Genomic DNA, 21,452 nt, shown 5'->3' with positions numbered 1-21,452 from the left:
TTAGCAGGTGCTCTCGGACAGCACTTGTTCCTACGGGTAAAGAGGCTTGAAGATAACAAAAAAATTGTCCTGTTTGTAACACACTGAATACAACCACATTTCTACTCGTCAGATTATTGGTACTAAATGCATAGGAAAACATGGGAAACGTCAGTTAAATTGCTGCACAATGTTTAAATCCGTTGACAAATGGGTTTTCTAGACCAACGTTTTCGCAAAACACGGACTTGTCTTAACTTGTGAGAGTGTCATCAGAAAGGATGTGGTCGTCCAGTCAACAAACATCACTGTGTAGGATTATTATCCTACAAGCAAACGCATTCTGGGAACACCAGTGTGCCAAATTACACGAATAAAAGTGCAGCATCATCATATTAATCATTATTTACCACAACCAAAGCTTTTTTCCTTGGTAGGAAAGCTAAAGCTTTCTGCGCTGCTCCATAACTTAGAGCTAGAACTTGCATTCAATGGAAATGTTGATACTCAAAACGCCACAATAAGCCATACTTTCAATAATATAACTCTTCGCCAAAAGCTCAAAGAGCCAAACTAATGCAAGCTACCGAGGAGCGTAACAGTGGCAGGAAGAAAATAAATTCCCCGACCCAACGAGCATTGCCATCTCGGATGTGCCGCTGCTGTTGGACCAACATAAATAATGGGTTTGGAGCAGCATAATGAAATCATAGCGACAGAGTCTAGATGGAAATAATGTTGCCGCTGGGCAAGGCTGCCTGGGCAAGTACCACCACCCCAACGCACGCACGCACGCGCGCGCGGGCCACTGCACACACAGAAGCATTAAATGAATGCCTCGGGACGTAAGCATTGTAGGACCGAAACTAGGCAGCAAATTATATCTTCTGTATCCACTCCATGTTCCGAATATTCTGTATCTACCATATATATGTTCAGTATATCATGTACTGTTTATGAATGTATATATTTTGAACATAATGGGGCACGGAACAAGCACAAATCAAACACAATTACTGACACTTAATAAAAGTAAATGGGCTTGGGCAAGACAAATCACGAGATGGGAAGAAGATGATCGATGGGCGAGACTGGTGACGGAATGGCAGCAAAGGGAGAGAAACGTGTCCACGGGGCGACCGCCGCGGAGGCGGAGTGATGAAATCAGTTCAAGTGCAGGAGAGGAGCGGGATGGACGAGGGATGTTCATGAAGTGGGGGAGGCGGCTATAAATTGCTGCTTTAAATTGCTGCTACAAACTTACAAACGATACGCCACGTCGTTGAGCTATCGATTGTGGCCAGGTCGCTTCTGAAAAGAGCAGCGCTATAGCTCAGTGGGCCTTGCCTGGTAAAATAAAAATTATCTATATATATAAAAGTCAAAAATTGGCTGTTTGTGGGGTTGTGTGTGGCTTTGTGTGTGTTCGCGTGGTTGCGAATGATTTCGCCCTCCAACGGTGGGGTTTACGTTAAATAAAAATAGCCAGGTACCACGGCTTAAGCTCCGCCGTGAGCAAGCACTATTCCTTTGCACATCCGTCCACTTTAAATTAGTTTAATTAGTGATTTAGTGCGATTTGTGTGCGTTGCCCATTTATGTATTTATTTATGGCGCGTGCACTACCATACTAACTCACACACCTTTGGTGGGGGGGACGGCCCATGCCAAGTCGCACGCCTTCGGTGGGAGTGAGGGGGACATCTTCTTTCGCGTAAAAAATGCTATAAAAATACACTAAACGCTCAGGTAAATTCTTCACTGTGTGATGTCCCCCCCACCCCGATGCATGCAGTTACTACTATACAGTCGCTAGATGCTACCACTATAGGCCGTAGATATTACTGGAGAGCTGCGGGGAGATCGTGGCTGGGGGGGGGGGGGGGTCAGGGGTAGCAGCCCAGCCCCAGCCTGCCAAGGTGCCACCTCGGCCGGCTGGACAATCTAGGCGAGGCCGGAGGCTCTGCACGGGACTAGGCCTCACCACGCCACTACCAGGTGAGTACTTTGTGGTATATAGTCGATAAATACTGCTATAGAGTCAACATGTACTACTGTAGTGATAGCAGTTACCACCACAGTCGGTATGCACTGCTGTAATCATAGCAGGTACCACCACAGTATGCACTGCTGCAGTGAAAGCAGGTACCACCACAGTATGCACTGCTGTAATCATAGCAGGTACCACCACAGTCTGTACGCACTACTGTTAGATTTTTAAGAGTAGTTGTGAAATATTTTTTTGGCCCGGGCAACGCCGGGTATATAACCTAGTTAAAAATAAAATCGGTTTACATAGTTGTTTAGTTAAATCTAGCAGTGGATAGACAATAGATGACGATGATGATGGTTACATATGTTCAGTGTGGTCATCATACGGAGTGTCTGGATGCCACCATGAAAGTGCTAAATCTCCAGGCTCAGGGCCTCCAGTAGAGATAAGCACCACCCCATTGCTTGTTTGAGCAGAGAGGCACTTTAACTAGAACTGTACACTGCAGCTGACCCGGTCAGTCGAGAGCTTGACTCCTAATTGGAAAATCGCATATTCAATTGATGGCGAAGGGTCAACTCGGCTCACGATCCTCCTGGGGTAAAAAAGGGGGGCTACCACTTTGGAGGGAAGACTACGGAATTCGTCCTATGGAGAGAATTGCCCTCAGTATAGGAATGTGGAATTTCCACCACTGGCTCAACGGCTCTTAATGGGGATGAGTGCCACCCTCATGCAGGCAGAGACACATGGATGTGAATGTGGGTGAAGTGGCTGGGCAGAAAAATAGAGTTTCCTCTTTTGGTTGCAATATTTATGAAGCTGGTAGCATTTCGCTGCAGCAGTAGTGATTCATATCACTGGCAGCATATATAAATATTACACAATGCATTATAGGATATTTATATAAAAAGTTGACTTTTTAACTGGATGGTTATGGTGGACTGTGTGTGTGTGCCACCTGTCACTGTGATAACAAACTGTGCTGAGGACGTGAACGTTATAACCCAGTCCCAGTTATATTTATATAACAAGTGTGGATACATACACACAAAGATACCCCTTATAGCCTCAAGACTGTTGGGTCCTATGCTGTTTGTGAGCATCTAGTAAGGTCGCCATGGCATCCGAGGGAGTGGATGGCCAACACCACGCCTGGTGGCCTTTGTCTCCCCAGTGTTGATGCTTACACACGGCACCAGGTACTCATTGAAAATCTCAGTCGACCTAGGGGAGGTCCAGGACTAGTTCAACTATTCGTCACCAATGCTGGTCGTGAGCAGGCATCGAACACGTGTGTCGCCGGGTTCGTAGCAGGGTGGCACTAACGACTGCGCCACCGCTTACCACTTAATTGCACACCGCTCGCTCGCACACACAGAGAAGCATGCAGATGTGCGAGCGAGTGTTCCAGGAACACAAGACTCACCTGCAACATCCCCTTGCCTTCAGTCTCAATGGTGCCTGCATTCTGCACCTTCAGGTTGGTGAGCAGTTTTCTGGATCTGAAGGGTAAGTGACATTGAGCAGACGTTTAATCATTTGCAACTCCTCAGCTCAGTGAATTGTTACAATTCGGGGTCACGACTCAATTCAACAATCAATATTGCTTGGCCTTGTTTGTATGTATGCATGGTCTTGTCCTGTCTGCAGTGTTGTCGCCTTTGTACTGCCTGCTGTCTCGTTTGTATGATCTCTCTTCCTTCCATTTGCGTTGTCTGTCATTTGTCACGTTTCGTTTGTTTGGCCTCATCTGTACTGTCCGTTTTGTCTGAATTCACTCAGCAACACTCTCTCTGTACTGCCTGTCCCGATTGTTTTATTTATGTGTCTTGTCTGTACTGTGATGTCATGTTTATTCTGCCCATGTTGTATGTACCGTGTCATTTGTTCAATCTTATCGATTCTGAGCAATATCCTAAATAAAATACGTACACACAATTTGCATGCAGTGAAGATAATAGCTCATCTCAACTGTGTGCTGTGCGCTATGTGCGGCACTCAAACTCGGGCCCCCAGGTTGAGTGCAGTGTATAAACCACTGTGCCACCGTTCCACCCAACGAGTTAAGTCGTCGTCATCATCGTCATCATCGTCAGCCATGACCAATCTACCACTTGGCTTCACCAAGCTGCCCCCCTCACGATCTTGTGATGCAACAATCCATCCAATACCTACGCATTAACTGATTTCATCACTCCATCTCCTCGGTGCACTTATTTACAGACGTGTAATTTCTTGGCTGCCATCCCGTTCACATTCTTGCCTGTTCATCCCTTGCAGCTACGTTGCGTCTTGCCCAAGCCCACTCGTTTGTGTTTAAAAGAGTTTGCATGACGTCATTAATTTGCATATGTTCTCCAATCCGGACACAATCAACAAAGCACATCAACAGGACGAGTCGAAGCAAGTCCAGACAGCTCACCGGTACAGCAAGCGTACACAAGAGCGCTTGATTCAGATCATCACGCAAGAGGTTATAGCAAGTGTAGCGTACATATAGGTGATGCTAAATTGTAGCAATTTACAGCGAGATACAACACATCGAGGCAGCACAGCAATACGGCAGCAGGGCAATACGGTGAAGTCAGGACGGCTCGTCAATAGGGCAAGTGAACACAGCAAGTTGACACAGCAGGTCAGGCACACATGTCAATACAGTAGATCAAGTCAGTAATACAGCAAGCTGGCAGTCTAGACAGCATTTTAACATGGCAGCCCCTTACCACATGGTAATTGAGCTGTGTCCATACAGCAGTGCTGACATGCTGTGATACTGTGCTTAAAACGCCATATCGGAGTAATTAAGTTAATTTGTGAGTCCGGGTGCATTGTTTAAAATGCCACATGCCTATGGCAGGTACTAGTATATCCTGTTCGTACAAACAACAAGATAATGGGTCTCAGTCTAGTCCTGGTCAAGATTTGAATTCAGAATCTCAAGACTGGAAGCTCTGCTTATTAAACAATCAGCTACACCCTGGATAGGATATTACGTTAAAACTCTTGAACCATCCTCCCATAAACCTTCGCACGTATGCTTCCTGCTCAAATGAACATCGAGTAGTGTTAATATATTAGACTGGCCCTCATCCAGATGTGGAAATGCCACATTCCTCTGGTGAGAGGAATGTGGCATTCTTTATTTAGTTATTTTTTTTTCAGAAGGTACTGCTGACATTCATAACGAACGGACGAGTTTCTAGGTGAGCGGCACTGGACAGAGTTTAATAGTATCGAACTAAAGCATGTCCGATGACCAATGTACAAAGACATTCATTTTTGGGAATTTTTATACGAATGAGAGAAACTGGACCACCAGAAAAATACTCATCATGTCGTCATCATCGCAAGGGGATTAAGAGTGAAAGTGGGCCAGAAACCTCCCTTCTGTACAAATATACTGAGTGAATGGGTTCTGGAAATAAAGATGTTTTATGTCCAGTGACATGTCCCTGATGGCTTAGCAGGCAAACAACTGACGATAACATCCAAATGTCCTCATGGCACTGAACAGCCTATGGAGAGACTGGCCACTTTCCATGGAAACATGGAATATACACCATTGGCTCAGGGAGACTAGTGCTGCCACCATTGTCTGTTTGGGTAGGGAGGCACTTTGGCTTGCAATGTCCATACAAGTTCAATGGACACAATGATACATTAATATATACCTCAATGATTGTTCATCTCTCTCTTACTTGGATAGCAATGACCTCTTGCTTACACGTCATTGAAAGTTGTAGGAAAATCAAACCAGTTATGTAGGCTAAAGTAAACCAGGAAGAAAATATTGAGATGGGTGTTACATATGCAGATGCCCTTTTTGTTTACCTAATATTTCCCGATTCCCCCAGTGGGATATGTGTGAATTGAAACAACTCATTGAAATGCAATCATGAAGTTGAAATTCATGCTGTGGAAATACAATGTTTACTCTGATAAAACAAAAGACTTACCTTTCCCACTCAACTTTCGTTTCAAGTTTTTTTCTGTGAAACGTCAGCAATCCTGTCGGCACTGCGGAGGACAGAAAACAAAGACTGGCTTGTCAGCAGCAATTCTTCACTCATAGTAATAATAATAATAAATAATTCGAAGTTCTAGATTTGAAGCTTTCGTGACTGCAAGGATTCATCCTCTTAGGTTTTTTAAAGTTTTTTTTTTTTTCGGTAAAGTCACGTAGGTACCTACGTGAATTTGCCGAAAAAACCTAGGTACCTACGTGACTTGACCGAAAAAACCTAAGAGTATAATTCGAAGTTGTCACGCGCTGCACAGCATTCGCTCGTTCTCGAAGACAGAGAACGACTCGGAGGCGCGAGGAACAACAGGCGAGCGGGAAGGCAGCCAGACGGTGAACCGGCACCAACAATTGCCGAGCTGTGGTCCCTCATATACGGAGATGTTTTCAGCCAATTAATGAAAGCTTACACGTGGGAGGAAACTGGAGCACCCGGAGAAAACCCACGCTCATGAGGGGGCAACGTTACCCCAGAACAAGCGACATCCACATTCTTGTTGTACCGCCTTGTGAGCTAGTAAAGGGTTTGGGCGCCTCGACGACCATGGGGACTTTCCCAACGACCATGGGGACTTTCCCAACATGTGCGATCCGCCAACGCTGACCTCCACAGCACTGGATTACAGGCGTGCGCCACCGTCGCCCGGCTAAAGACACAGGGGATCCTAACCCGAGTCCGATAGGACGTCTGGGTGAGAGATAACATTTCATCAATCCTGATCAAAACGAAGTCCACGTGGCCCAGCTTACACTTTGGTTCGTGTGCTCAACGCACGTGAGCAAGGTCCGCGACATTAAATCTCGGCGTGGTGGGGGGGTGGTGGTTGTGGGCTAAACTAAGCCCACCATTCCTCTATGGGTGACAGACCAAGTACTTCTTTGTAAAGAAGTAAACATTTGTCGTAATATGGAAACACTGTTCATGAGGAATCTCCACCATTAACTCAGGTCCACCAATAGAGATTAGCGCTGCATCCATTACTCATTTGAACAGGGGTGGGGGGAGGGACCCTGTGAGTCGACTTGATTATTTTGACCCTGAGAATTAGCCAATTCATCTCAATGGGATCTCTCAGCTTGTTAGGCGAAGGCCACGAAGATTATGGTGGTTGCCTTCGTCAAGAGGCGATGCATTTCAATTAAATATTGTTTGTTGAATTAGAAGGTAGACTCGAACTGAACCCCGGTGTGAAGGATGCAATTTAACAAACGTCAATGATCTCCCACTCGGTAAAAAAAAAAGTACACTGAATTTAACTGGTCACAATTAATCTTAGAGCTCTCTTTCTTGGCTAAATCAAGGATGATGAATGTATCACCCCCTCCCGCCCCACGTCTTTAAAATGACAGCAAACCTTTGGGTCATATGAAGGTCACTATATACAAGTTTGCTTGAAAAATATCGTCAATATCAATGGAATCGTATTTGGCTAAAGGACAATGGATTGACGTGTCCGCAAGAGCTATAGCATCTCAATGGGCCCTAGTTTGGTTATACAAAGGACGCATTAAGGGAAGTGAAATAGAAAATACTGATTCAGACTCAAGAGCAGGTGGTGGCAAGGCCAAAACAACTCGGATGCAATTCCGCAGTGATGCAAGAGAGTTCATGACAGTGGGTGAATTGGTGCTCAATCAACATTTTATGAGTAAATAATAAAAAGGCAGCGATAATTTAACTTAACCATCAGCGCTAATGGAAATGGAAACACTTTAGCAATGCTACGATATAAAAACATAATTTGGTACATTTACGATGTGCCTGATTCTGCACAGTTATTAAAATGGACATGTTTACACGGACAAATATACATTGTTCATGCACTCACAGAGATTACAAATTGCGTTATAGATCGATGGGGTATATGCTGTTAGCGAGCACCTCAAGGCCAAATTGGAAATTGTGGGGTATAGTATGAACTGAACAATGTGCAGCCAATCTCTGGTCGCACGTAACAATACGTTAAACGAGTCGAGGTGCAGATTCAGAGCCCGACTGCTGCTCGGGTTGAGTATGGCCAGCAACTGAACCCCGGGTCAAAATAATTACAGCCCAGTGAAGCACACACATCCACACAAAGAGATCACACCCGTTAAGTTTTGTAGACCACAGGGGCACAAAAGTGATGTGAGTAGGGGTGGCATGTTCCAAGTTAAATATGTGAATCAATAAAAAATATAACAAACAAAGAAAAACTACGGACTACTTAACTTCCATGCCACCCCTCGGCGAGTTGACGTACTGTCGTCGTTTGGGTTTGTCGTCAACTCAAAACTTCAAATATAGATTAGTCAACTCATTTCTATCTCGTTTTTCCAGTCTCGATCGTATTGTTCATGTTTTCCATCTCAACGGACATTTGTGTTCGCTCCATTTAGTCCAAATCAATCATTCTCATAGAATTTGCATGAATGGAACAACTTAAATTCTTACACATACAAGGCCCGTGATGTCCAAGTGGAGACATTTGCTGACAATACAATGCATGCCTTTAATAGTGACTCGATGTTGGGGAGATAGAGAGGTTCAGATACCACGAGCACACACTAACATATAGAAACATCCATAACGACAAAGATCCTCCACATAGCTTAAGTTGATTGCTGGGGCAAGTTATACACCACCTCTTCCCCACGGTCACAAAGACATAGCCGTAAGCGGCTGTCATGGGACACGAAGCCTCGACTCTGCAAACTCGTTCAGTGCTGGCAGCAGTGACCACGAGGCTAAATCCAGCTGTCCGCACAGCGTGAATACCACCCGCCGCCCCGCATCAGGCTCACTAACTGGATGGGCTTGGACACTAAACAGTGAGCGCCCAAAAATAATTGAAAAAAAGATACATAATGAAAAATAATTATAAGACGGTGGCCGATGACAATTTAGCTAAAGTTACGGCATTAGCTCATCCCAGGAGAAATTCAAATTTTGAAGCAGGTGCTAATGAGAAGTGGGTTTGTTAATGCGTGGATCGTTAGGGAAGGCCCCGAGCGGATCAAACGGGAATCCAATAGTTGCTGCCCACGTCATTCATCAAGAGTGTGGGCCCCGGTGCACTCCCACAACACCCACGCACAAGCACTTGTCGCAGGCGAGCTTCACGAAGCCCGAGCAACGACGGGGAACCTGGCCGGTTGGCACCGTGGGTAAGAGTGTTCGGTTCTCAATGTAAAAAGTGGCATGTTCAAACCCACCAACTTCTTAACCAATTCAGGTGGATGCCACTTTACATACACTGGAGGTTGAGGTGATCTCAGCGAGGCTCAGGCCAGAACCAGATACCAAATGCCACTGGTGATAATGTTCATCCTGGTCAAACTAAACTTACGAAAGCAATATCGTAGCACAATGAGTTTGACTACGACGACAAGGTACCGATCCCCTGTTAACGCTACACAGGCCACATGCCGTAAGCAAGCACCAATTCAGGATCACATCCCGCACACAGAGGTGGTGTGGGTATAGCACCACGCCAGTCTGCTTTTGTCTCCCAATGTTGATGTTTACGCACCATGCCAGGTACTACTCATTTAAGGTTGAGTCGACTTAGGGCAGAGCAATAACTAATTCACCAAAGTGCATTCCTCTGACGATGTCAATGGATGGGAACTGCACCCATGTCACCTTGATCGTAGTGCAGCGTGAATCACCGTGCCACCACTACCCACGCGCACACACACACTAAAAGCCTCACCTAATCATCGCTGGGGTTTCTCGGCAATCGAGCATATACGTTTAATCCTATCAATGAAGGCAGATGTACACACACACACACACAGCATGACATATTGCATTATCCAATTGCTCCGGCATTTCCACAATATCCACACAGGTGGGGGACAGTTTATGCTAGCAATGTCAATCTGTCCACTGGGCAAGAGAAAATGACTTGGGATCAATACACAATTACCGATGGCACGCACACGCGCACACACACGCACGCACAAACAGAGATCACCCGTATAGCTTTACAGACTGTAGGAGCAAGTGCTGTTAGCGAGCACCTGTGGAGGCCGGCACGGCACACGAGCGGGTGGGTGGCCAGCACCACGCCGGGCCACCTTAGTCTTCCCAGCGGCGGTGTTTACACATCGTGCCAGATACTAAGCTTGAGGCCGAGTCGACCTAGGGGAGGCCCAGGACCAGTTTAGATAATTATCACTGGTGTTGGCCATGAGCGGGAATTGAACTAGGGTAGACGGGTTTCTAGCGCAGCGCGCTAACTGCTACACTACTGCTCCCCAAACGCACACACACACACATGCATATTCGTACACACAGACACATGCCTGCATGTTATTCATATGAATAGAATGAAGTGCCAAGCAGTGAGCGGTGAGTCAGTGCACACATATGCTTACGGATTTACATCGAAGCAATCTATATCTATATATAGATATAATGCACTGTGTGCACTTACTATACATTGAAATTTGCAATAAAGTGCACACGTTAAAGACATCAGCAATGTAAATCTTAATGGCCTCTATTGTCGAGCTTGCTCAAGTAGTCAAAGCTGCATCTGAGTAATATCATCATAATTTAAACTTGTAACGCACAGTGCTGGATTACAGGCCACGTGCCTAGCCACCACCACCACCACCACCAGGCTTCTATTAAATGCTCATATTATAAGCATCATACAAGTCTCCTCCTGTGCTACAGGCACACTCACTACCTCACTAACTCATTGGGGTGAATCATTGATTCAAACAGATTCATAAGATGCGTTAGGTTTCTGCTGAGAAATTAATTATTAATTGTTCAATCAAGAAGACATTATGTGTTGGTGCATATATGCACCCACGATGCACTAGTGTACTGCAGCGAGTGACTTCATGTGTTTTAACACATGTGCATATTGAGTCAAAGTGTCTCCTTGTTCCAATGAGCTCTCTAAATGCATGTAATGCAATTATAAAAACATATGCACAATGTATATTCTTGGTTCTTTCGGTAAAGTCACGTTAGAAGGGAAACAATAAAATAATAATAAAATATAAAACAATACAATTCTCACGACGTTTCGACTGCCACACAAGCAATCATCATCAGGTGTGAAAAACACAGCAAGAACATTTGAAAAAAGTGACCGTGATGTGTACCAGTCACAGTGGCTTAGCCATTGAGCCACGCTACACAGTCGAGTGTTCGATTCCCACCGGAGGTGCCAACTGATGTCTTTGGGGAAGAACCAAAGCATGCCAAAAGCTGGGTCAATAGCTGGGCCAATGCGTGTCACCCCCTTTAGTCTTAAACTGGTAGGTTATTAACTCAACCCACCATCCCCATGGGGTTCCCTGCAATTGTAAATGCTTTGTGGAAAGTCAGCAGTGATTTGGCCTGCAGAGAGGTGCCATGGTGGCGAGATGTTTTCTCCCTCGCCTGGTATGCGGGAGGTCGTGGGTTCGATCCCGACCCTGATGCCTGTATATTTGGAGTTTGCAAGTTTTCCCCGTGGTCATGAAGATTTTTCTTTGGATCGTCCGGTTTTTCCCTCCACATTTAGAATCAACGTGCGTTTAGAGTATTTGGCTGCTATACATTTCCACGTGATGATAAGCCACTTCGTTGAGCTATCATTAGTGGCCAAGGTTGCTTCTGAAAAAATATCTGTATAATAGCTCAGTGGGGCCTTACCTGATAAATTAAAAAATAGTTTGTATTAGTTGAGACTGGTCCTGCCACAATATTGTGCAATTCCCACCCCTGGCTCTGAGCCACCAACAAAAGATGAGCACCATGCCATGCTCCTTTGAGTTTGTCGACACTAAAACTTGATTTTCACTTTGTAAACACAGCGGGACTCCTTTATCCAACGCCTCAGAGCCTCTACGCTCACTCTTGTGGACTCCTTCCTCCCCTACCTCTCTCCATAACCCAACCACCCCCAACCGACCAAAAACGTTTCATCTAAATCAGACATCCTTGCAGGAACATAATTTATTTTGCAAGCAAGTGATCAGGTTTGCGGCATAAATCCAGCCTCGGCTCTAAATTAAGCGCGCGCGTGCGTGTGTGTACGACGCTTGAGTGCATGCATGAGTGCCTGCGAGTGTCCGCGCGTGTGTACGAGTGCGCGCGTGTGCCTGTTCGTCTGTGCATGTGTGTCTGTACATGCGTGTGTCTGTGTGCATCCATTTGCAGTAGACAGCTATCATTTGCCAAATGCTGTCAGTGTACGAACAGTCAGAATCACGCGGGGCTTCGTGCAAAGCACAATTCTTCATTGATTAAGCTGCACTATATTAATACTGAAAGTAAAAGTACCTTCCAAATAACTACAAATACTATAGACTTAGTATCACAATCCTAGCATGCCCACACACATGTACGTACTCATTTTGAAAGGCTTCCACACACTGCTCATATCTCAGGATCCTGATGAATTGATGCTGCGGTCAGAATGCGTGGCTGATGATACAAAGGCTCCGAGTTTGACTCGTAATCAGCGGTCAACACAGCCATTCATCCATCCGGCGCCAATAAAATGAGCGGCACTTTGTGCGGAGAGGACAGCGCTTGTCATACGGATAATAAGACTCGCCCCTGTCACAGGAGTCTGAACAACCCACCACCAGCTCGGCACGGCCAACGGAGATGAGGACCAGCCACAAACGTGTGTATATGCATACTCTGGCTTTGTTTCATGCTAACAGCACGAGTCATTACCGTCATATTACTACTACTTCTATTGATATATTGAGTTGAATGGGGTTCAAAAGAACTCGTAAACACCTTGTTGTGAAAGACCAAATGCAGAAGATCACTGGGTTTGATCTTCCACGAAGCTCATGGTCCACTATAAACCGCATCCACTGCACAAATCACCTGATGCACCATACAACATATATCGACGCAATGCCCGATTCACAAATACAAAGGAGATATCACAGCAATGATGATACACTCTGCTACTCCTGACACGGTTGTCTGGCTTGACCACCTGAATGTTAAATTGTAGCTGTTGCTCTGCATCGACATCAGCCACGCGAAAGAAGACTCAATAATATTTGAGCGTCAATCCGCTTTAAACTTGAGAACAAAATGCAGCGTGCTCGTGAGCCTCCTGTGCGCACGGCCACGGTGGCGCGAAGGTGCTGGGGGCGTCGCTCAAGCGTGGGAACAACGCAGTCGCAACATCTGTCCCGGGGACAGACTGGCCCTTGTCATAGCAATCTGGAATGATCACAACGGCTCACTGTTACGAGCAGAGTTGAACAGAGACACTTTGACGCTGATTTAATCTGCATAGTTTACGCATTACTGAGTAACGAATTATTATCTATTGAAACATGGTTATGCCATTGAGGCGGCTCTGTTGGCCATCACAGTGGTTTTCTTGTTCACTCCGATCCAGATTCATCCAGGAATAGAACCTCTCCATCATTCCTTACCTCCCTCCCTACATACCTCCCTCCCGCGACAGCAACCCACCACAGCTAAGCGGATACAAGCCAAAATAACTTGCAAGGTTGTCAAAACCTTAGGAGCATGACTGGCTGCCGTTGCTGCCTGAAGTATAGTTTCTGACCTTGTACATGAATGGCAAGCATCATTTTAAATATCAATAATGTAGAATGCGGAATTTATCTTCGTATGAGTTCATATGTCTGTATATGTCTGCGTGGCTGTATTAGCCTACAGAGGTATGCTTATTTTTGACTACGTCGTTTTGGAAGCATCCTTTATCAATGGAATTTTCATCTGGCAGTGAGATCTAATACGGGGTTGATCAATGCTCATGTGTGGTCTAAGGATGGCCAACCAGGTAGTTCTGTTTGGCCGGATAGCGTGGGAAAAGCGGGCACGGCCCGGTCTAGAGGAGAGATGGGCTGATATTATGAGGGAGGACTTGGGAGCTTTGAAGACTTGACCAATAAGGTTCCTGTGGAGGAGGCTCATGAAGGCTGCTACTGAGCAGTTGGTGGCGCTTGCTCTCCAACAACGACGGAGGGCGTAGGAGCAAAGCTCACAACTCACAACGCGCAGAGCACCGGGTGGCTAAAACAAAGCGAGTTGGCACAGTGGCGAACGCAGGGGGTGCAACTGCCACTTGGTGCTCGCTAACAGCACTTGCCCCAACAGTCTCTTAAAGGCTACATACAGGATCTTGGTAATTGTACGCGTGTGTGTGCACGTGCAACAACGTGTGTGAATGTGTCTCACGCATGTGTGCATTGTACATTGTGTGTACAGATATGTCTACGTACGTGCATGTGTGTCTATACATGTATTCGGTGTTTTCGATGAGTCATGTGAGTGATGGATGGAAGACAGAGAGGAGGAGGAGGAGTGGGCTGGACTGACGGGACGCACACTCAATCACAGCGGGGCATGTGCGTCGGGGCGTGTCGCTGTCTGTCTGTGCATCGCGCTTTCGAGCGCACTGCACCCCTCATTCCGCCTGCGTGTGTACGAGTGAGTGTGGGGAGCGGTAGCGCAGGGGGTAGCGCACTGCACGGCGAACCCGGTGACATGGGTTCGATTACCACCCACGGCCAACACAAGTGACGAATTTCTGAACCAGTTATAGGTCTCCCCTAAGTTGACTTCGTTTCCAGTCAGTACCTGGTGCGGTGGGTAAACATCGTCACTGGGGAGACAAAAGCGGCCCGGCGTGGTGCTGGTCACCCAGCCCCTCGTGTGCCGTGCCGGCCTTCATAGGTGCTACTCGCGAACAGCACTTGCCGCAAAAGTATGTTGAGGCTATATGGGGGATCTGTCTTTGTGTCTATGTGCAAATGTATGTGCCCCTGTGAGAACTAACACTGATTTGCACCGCTGGATACGTACAGAGCGAAGGCAGTTCAACATACATACATAAGGCACGGGCCCCAGGGTGACCCTGGATAACGGGGGTAAAACAGATGTGCGGGGACCTCCTGCCGATATGGCTGCTCGGGCCACTCCCAACTCCAGCTGCGTCCCTGCCCGTTCAACAATTTGTTGGCTAAATATCCAAGGTTCACCCCGAAATTCACGCGCTTTTAACAGCTCATCACGCACAGCGCCCAACTCGATTTTTCTCCAGGGTCAAATTTACCCTCATTCGGCGAAGTAATCTTGCATTGCTTGTCACTGCTCAAAATGCCGTGCGTTCCGGAGAAATGAATGGGTGAAAGAAAGCGTGAGAATAGGTATGTTGGTATCTACAAACAGGTGTACATGGGTGGTAGCATGTAGAGCAATATATACATGCGTGCGAGTGATACACCCTGAGTAGTCACTGTGGTTTATGAAGCTTATCTGGTAGCCAGAAGGTTGCGAGTTCAAACCCAAGTCAGGGTATAACTCAATAACCTTCTCCAGGTTGATGAAATGTATCAACACGGTCAAAGCGATTTAAAGCTTTCGTGACTGCAGGGATTCATATTCTTGGTTCTTTCGCTAAAGTCACGTAGAAGGGAAATAATAAAATTATAAAATTATAAAACAATACAATAAAAAAAAACGCCACTTTTTTCAAAATTTCTTGCCGTGGTTTTTACACCTGATGATGATTGCTTGTGTTGCAATCGAAACGTCGTGAGAATTTTATTGTTTTATATTTGTATTATTTTATTGTTTCCCTTCTACGTGACTTTACCAAAAGAACCAAGAATACGGTCAAAGTGGTTGAGGCCACCACACCCTTTATATATAGTGTGTTCATACAAATATCATCTAAATGTGCCAACACGTAAAGTGGTGACCGTGTACAAGCAATACAAACTTAACAAGAAGCGGTTTCTCGATCAACAATAAAAAAAAGAATACCCGAACTTGTTGTTTAACTCGCTTCAGGTTAAGTGCGTAAGGTTTGGTAACGAGGAGTTCCAGCAGGCTCAACAAATGCAGCGGACGGCAACGCAGAGTTGAGGGAGAGCTCGGGAGCTCAGCAAAGTCTCCGCAGAGGTGGCACCACTCACTCTTGGTGCAGACCTGGCGGAAGTAGTGGAAGATGGCCGATAGCTTCTCCAACTTGCGGTCCGATTTCCCTTCAAAGAGCCTGGGAAAGAGCAATATGGCAATGATTATGATGGTTAGGATAATTAATTGGGAGGGTGGCGAGATGTTAAATACTTCGCCTGGTATACAGGAGGCTGTGGGTTCGATCCAGATCCTGACGCCTGTATATTTGAATTTTGAATGTCTCTCTCCCCATGGTCGAATGGATTTTACTGCAGGTCCTCCAGTTTTCCCCTCCACATTTAAAAACATGCATCTGGAGTATTTGTCTGCTATACATTTCCAAACCATAAGCCACTTCATTTGGCAATCATTTGTGGCCAAGTCGCTTCTAAATAAGAGCTATATAGCTTAGTAGGTAGGGGGGGCAACCCCTCCAGCAATGAAAAATGATAGGAGTTGTTACTAAGTAAGGACTTGTCCCTTGCTTTTTATTCGACGCATGTGCGACGATAGCGCAGCCATCGATCGAGGGTCCAATTCGAACCGTGTGTGATCGGCATCGCGCTCGCTGAAGGGATGACTTCAGAAAAGTTGTGTACTCTATACGCAACTGCGCACAATTCTGAGTCACTTAAAACGGCTTTGCCACTACTTATTGCCAATTATGGACTCAAGATTATTGTCTTATTATCTCATAGAGTCCCTGGCACAATAATATCCGATTTATTACTAATAAACTCCAATGATCCGATCGAAGTTAGGGATTTCGATCGGATCATTGGGGGGGGGGGGGGGGGGGCACGTGTCACCCCATCCCCCCCACTGGCTCTGCCAGTGAGTGGGCCGTACCTGGTACAATAAACATTTTCATTAAATCCACTTCCTTTAATATTTAAAATCATTTTAAATAATGTCTGAAACAACTATGACTTCTATAGTTTCAAAAAATTGCCAGTGTTTTCATGCTCACTTTTATCGAGCATAGGGGCAGAGCTCATCTCCAATGGTGGCACTACACTCGTGGTGAAGAGTCCACATTGCAATGCAAGGGGCAAGGCTATCCGTGGAACAACCGATATCGTACTGACAAAGCAGACTATTAATGCACTAAAATGTCAGTATACATTTTAATTAAATTGCAGAAAACAATACGCTTAAGCTATGATAATACAATTAAATTAAACATGTTTTTTTAGACGTATATATCACTATGCTTGCCTGCATTTCAGTTTGCAAAATAATTGCATTCACATTCGGTCATTTGTTATGCAAGCATAGTTATTGTTTTAATTCGGAACTTTCGTGTCAATGTAAAAACAAACTGGATAGCATAATAACACTCAAGACAAATATATTAAACATCCAGATTTGAAGTTTTCGTGACTGCAAGGATCCATACTCTTTGTTTTTTTCGGTAAAGTCACGTAGGTAAAAAAATATAATACGTCATGATTTAATTTAGTTGTTTTTTTTTACTTACATGACTTTACCGAAAAAAACAAAGAGTATATTAAGCATCGTTTCGCGCGGCGTGGCAGAGAGATCTACGAGCTAAAGTGAAGAGTCACAAATAAAAATGGCGCTCGGCCATTATCGTTTCGAGGTTCATAAAATACACGCCACTTTACGTATGTATGATGTTTGTTGAACTTATTTCGCACCGTACGTAGCCGACTGTGCTAATCGGAGGTGCGGGGGAAGTCAAGAGCGAAAGCCCTATGGAGGGGACTTGTACCCGGCACAGGAATGTGCAATGTCCATCAACGTTCTCAGAAGCTGATGGAAACGAGTACAATTCCATGGCCGTTGGGAAATGTTTCATTCCGAAGAAAATCGTTCCTCGATTCAAAGGCAGGATGGGTCAATGTCTAACCAGGAGTTGAACTCGAGCCCTTCTGCATGCGAGTCGAGCATTCTGCCACACTGCCACTCAGCCGTGCTTGAATACAAACACTCAGATTCTAATACCATATTTTAAAAAGGGCCGGCACGTTTGCAATAAATAAAACAGCAAATGCCCCCATTTGGCAAATTGGTGACTTGGGCCCTAACTGGCGTCTATTTGCAAATGTCAGCGCCCTGCTTCTTAGAGTGGCATCATTATAGCATGCGTGTGAGCTTTTAAATATTAATCCGGGCACGGTGGTCCGTGGCGACCCAGCCCTGGTGTGTGTCTGTAGATGGGGGGCGGTAGTGTGGTAGCTACTGTGCTGCGCTACAAACCTAGAGACCCGAGTTTGATTCTCGGCCAGAGCTGACATTAGTCACACTCGGCCTCTCCAGCCTCTCTGTTCTCTGAAAAAGGACCATTGCCCAAAACGTTGACAATTACATCCTTTTTATTTTTAAGGCAGCGTTATTTACGAATGTGTTGAGGCTTTCTTTTTATTTGTGGCGTCTGAACTTTTCTTGATTATTTTCAGTGTGTGAACGCTGGAGAGACAAACGCGGTTGGATGTGGTGCTGGCCACATAACAACCCTCGTATGTCGCTCGAATCTAAACAGGCGCTCGCCAATATAACTCACCCCAATGTAAAACGTTATATATGATATAATTTTGCATCGAACTCGGACCCCATAACGTCAAGAGAGGTGATTCAAGCAAGTGCGACTGCTGAGACACTGAATGTTGAAACCAGTCTGGAGTTTTCACGTCTTGAAACAATTCTGCTGAAAGTACGCACGTCCCAGAAGGCTGTGCAGCTGATGGGTTGTGAAAGACACTTATTTTTTATGTGGAGATACAGACATGTGAGGGGGGCATATTATGTGCTTATATATTTAGTTAAATGACTATGAGGGTGATTTTGTAGGTCTGCATGAACTGCAACATTTCGTTAATTTGTCCCACTCAATATGTAAGGCAGTAGCGTTTAGCGGTCATCTGTCCCCCACCTACAAGCGCCTCATTCCACCCTCCCCACCTGCTACACGCGGTCATTTATTATCTACAATTAGATGATTAACCGCAGTGAGCTTTAATTGATTACAGGAAAGGGTCGATCAATTTGTAAAATGTAAAAGTAAATAACAGTAATACATTCAAAGTGAGGCTGGCAGTTGAGGCTCAGGAGCATTGCCCATTGTTTTTTTTGTGGCTAACTACCGTGGGCGTTTGTGCCAGTTGCAAGCCAATGTGATGGCTGCAATGCTTTGAAAATCTCACAAGTGTGCCTTTGCATGTCCATAAAATTCATAAAATATACGACTTATGAAAAAGCTTTGACAGGCTAGTCACAGACAAGCAAATAGACAAATTTGATCTTGTTAGAATCACAAGGACCAGTGGAAGGTCACAGGGCAATTAAACCGATCGATTGACCTTTGGCATTTCAGGGTTCCTATACGGCAACGCAAGGGGTAATCTACTTCAAAGCTAACAATAACACTCTTTGCACCCCAATCTTCATAATTTTAAATCACCAAGTGGATTCATTCTTAATATTCATTGATAACTTTGCTTCCATCATTGTTGACTTTCCCCAACTGAAAGAAGATTTGTATATGCCATCAATATGACCTACACAATAACTTAAATCAGCAACTGAGAGTGAGGTTGCATTAAGTTTAATATACCAAGCTGTGACACAGCAAATGTAAAGTGGCTTTGCCACTATGTGACACAGGAAATGATCGTGGGTTTGTCACGCGTATGGACCATCAGTGCAATGTCGCCCGTTTTAACAATTGCAGAGGTGTGATAGTAAGACCAAGTGCAGTATGGGAATCTCCCTGTGAAAGGAGATTTACAAAAGCTCAGGTCTTACTCTGATCTGAGCTTCAGCGTTACCTGGGTGTGACTGTGTACATCGACAAGTGGGGAGTGGTGGTGCAGCGGTTTATGCGCTGCACAATGAACCCAGTGACCCGAGTTCAATTCCCGCTCGTGACCAATAACAGTGGCAAATATCTGAACCGGCCCTGGGCCTCCCCTTGGTCGACTCAGCTTTAAGACAAGTGCGGCTGAGCGTGGCTTTGGCCACCCACTCCCCTGTACTGTGCCAGTCCTCATAGGTGCTCACTAACAACACTTGCCTCAAAAGTCTGTTAAGGCTATAAGGGGGATCTTTGACTTTGTACAGTGGCACTGGCTCCGTATAAACTGATACGTTGCATGGTGTGTATAATACAGCATGGCCTCTGTGTAATGCATCATATACCGTGTACACAGCAACATGAAAGTGTGCGCAATATATTACAGAGTATGTGTAAGGGAGCATAGCCTGTGCATGGACTGCAGCGTGACTTTGAACTAAAACTTTGTCTGTGTGAACAATGGAGCATGGCAGTTATGAGTCGAAGGGCATGTCTTGTCTATACAGCAGTAAATACTCTACATAGAGGGAGCATGGCATATGTGTGTGTACTGCATGAGACACGATGTGTACAGCATGGCATTTGTGTGTGTACTGCATGAGACACGGTGTGTACAGCATGGCCTGTGTGCGTGCGTACTGCATGACACACGCTGTGTACAATCTGTAACGCACAGTGAGTGCACTGCTGCTACTGCTGCACCTGTTGAAGTTGATGTCGGGAAAGGCCGAGTACTCGCTCCGGGGCCCGGTGGCGTTGCGCCGGGGGAACGTGCAAAAGAAGGCGTTGGCCAGGAGGCAGGCGGCTTGCTCCTGAGATATCGTCAACATCAAGCCGGTGTCCCGGCGGAGAAGCGGCAGGGGCTGGGGACACGTGCGGTGCACAACAGGGTGCAGCGATGTTAAACGCGGTAACGGGTGGCACAGGTGCCAGAGAAGCAATGGCACAATGCTGATAGTGATGCATAGCACGGAGCCAGCACCACTGGGGTGCTGCGGTTTGAATCAAGGAGTTCATAACTGTGCTTAAACCAGAATATTATTGTACACGTAGGTTAAAGGTGCAGCCCTGCAATTCCTTGCTCATGCAACTGCTGACGAAATAACCTCCATTTGAGGGATCCCTAAAGTCCTGGTGAAGTGGGTATGTTTTGGCCTACTCTTCCACACTGACCATACGTCTTCAAAAAGGTGGGAGTATCCCACAATTTAGCCCACCGCACATGACCTACAGATGGAGTTTGGTGCGCCTACTCATACTGCTGGGTGGAAACAAGCGGAGAATGGCAAAAATCCTGGCCACCGTTTCAAAAGCCATGCCGGGAGATCGAACCGCGACATCTGAAGTCAATCGTGCTATTCCACCATCATGGCAGCGGCCCTTGTGCAGAAATAAAATAAAATATTCGAGAGGATTTCGTACAAGAAACAACACTCGTCCAGAAACGTCAAGATGACTCCGTGGTTTGGACGTGGCTCTCAAATAAATACAGAGAGGGTGCCACAAGTAGCGATCCACACTCAAGCGCAATGAGAGAGAAGCAGAGACAAAGAACGAGAAAGATCGATGCAAATGAAGAATGACACAGAATAAAAGGGTGCAGAGTGCGACTGAACTAAACAAAGCTGGCACAGGACAAAGCATTTGGTGATGCCGCATTGGCAGTGGTGCACAAGCACAACGCCTTGCGAAGCGCATTGTGCCTTGTGCATACAAGCGACAATCTTCCCACGATGCAAGGTTC

General features: G+C 45.8%; 1 protein-coding gene across 1 annotated transcript in view; it reads right to left on the bottom strand.

The window, feature by feature from the left end:
- Positions 1 to 21,452, bottom strand: part of PARG (poly(ADP-ribose) glycohydrolase) — a 149,850-nt gene that overhangs the window by 45,097 nt on the left and 83,301 nt on the right. Inside the window, 4 exon segments of the mRNA XM_061550711.1 lie at positions 3,402 to 3,477; positions 5,932 to 5,992; positions 15,909 to 15,988; positions 20,411 to 20,571. Coding sequence (XP_061406695.1) covers positions 3,402 to 3,477; positions 5,932 to 5,992; positions 15,909 to 15,988; positions 20,411 to 20,571 — 378 coding nt within the window.

Source organism: Lethenteron reissneri, chromosome 12, assembly GCF_015708825.2.
Source record: "Lethenteron reissneri isolate LAM-NWPU_2019-01 chromosome 12, ASM1570882v1, whole genome shotgun sequence".
NCBI lineage: Eukaryota > Metazoa > Chordata > Hyperoartia > Petromyzontiformes > Petromyzontidae > Lethenteron > Lethenteron reissneri.
Note: the sequence above shows the minus strand (reverse complement) of the source record. Positions and strands in the feature narration are given on the sequence as shown.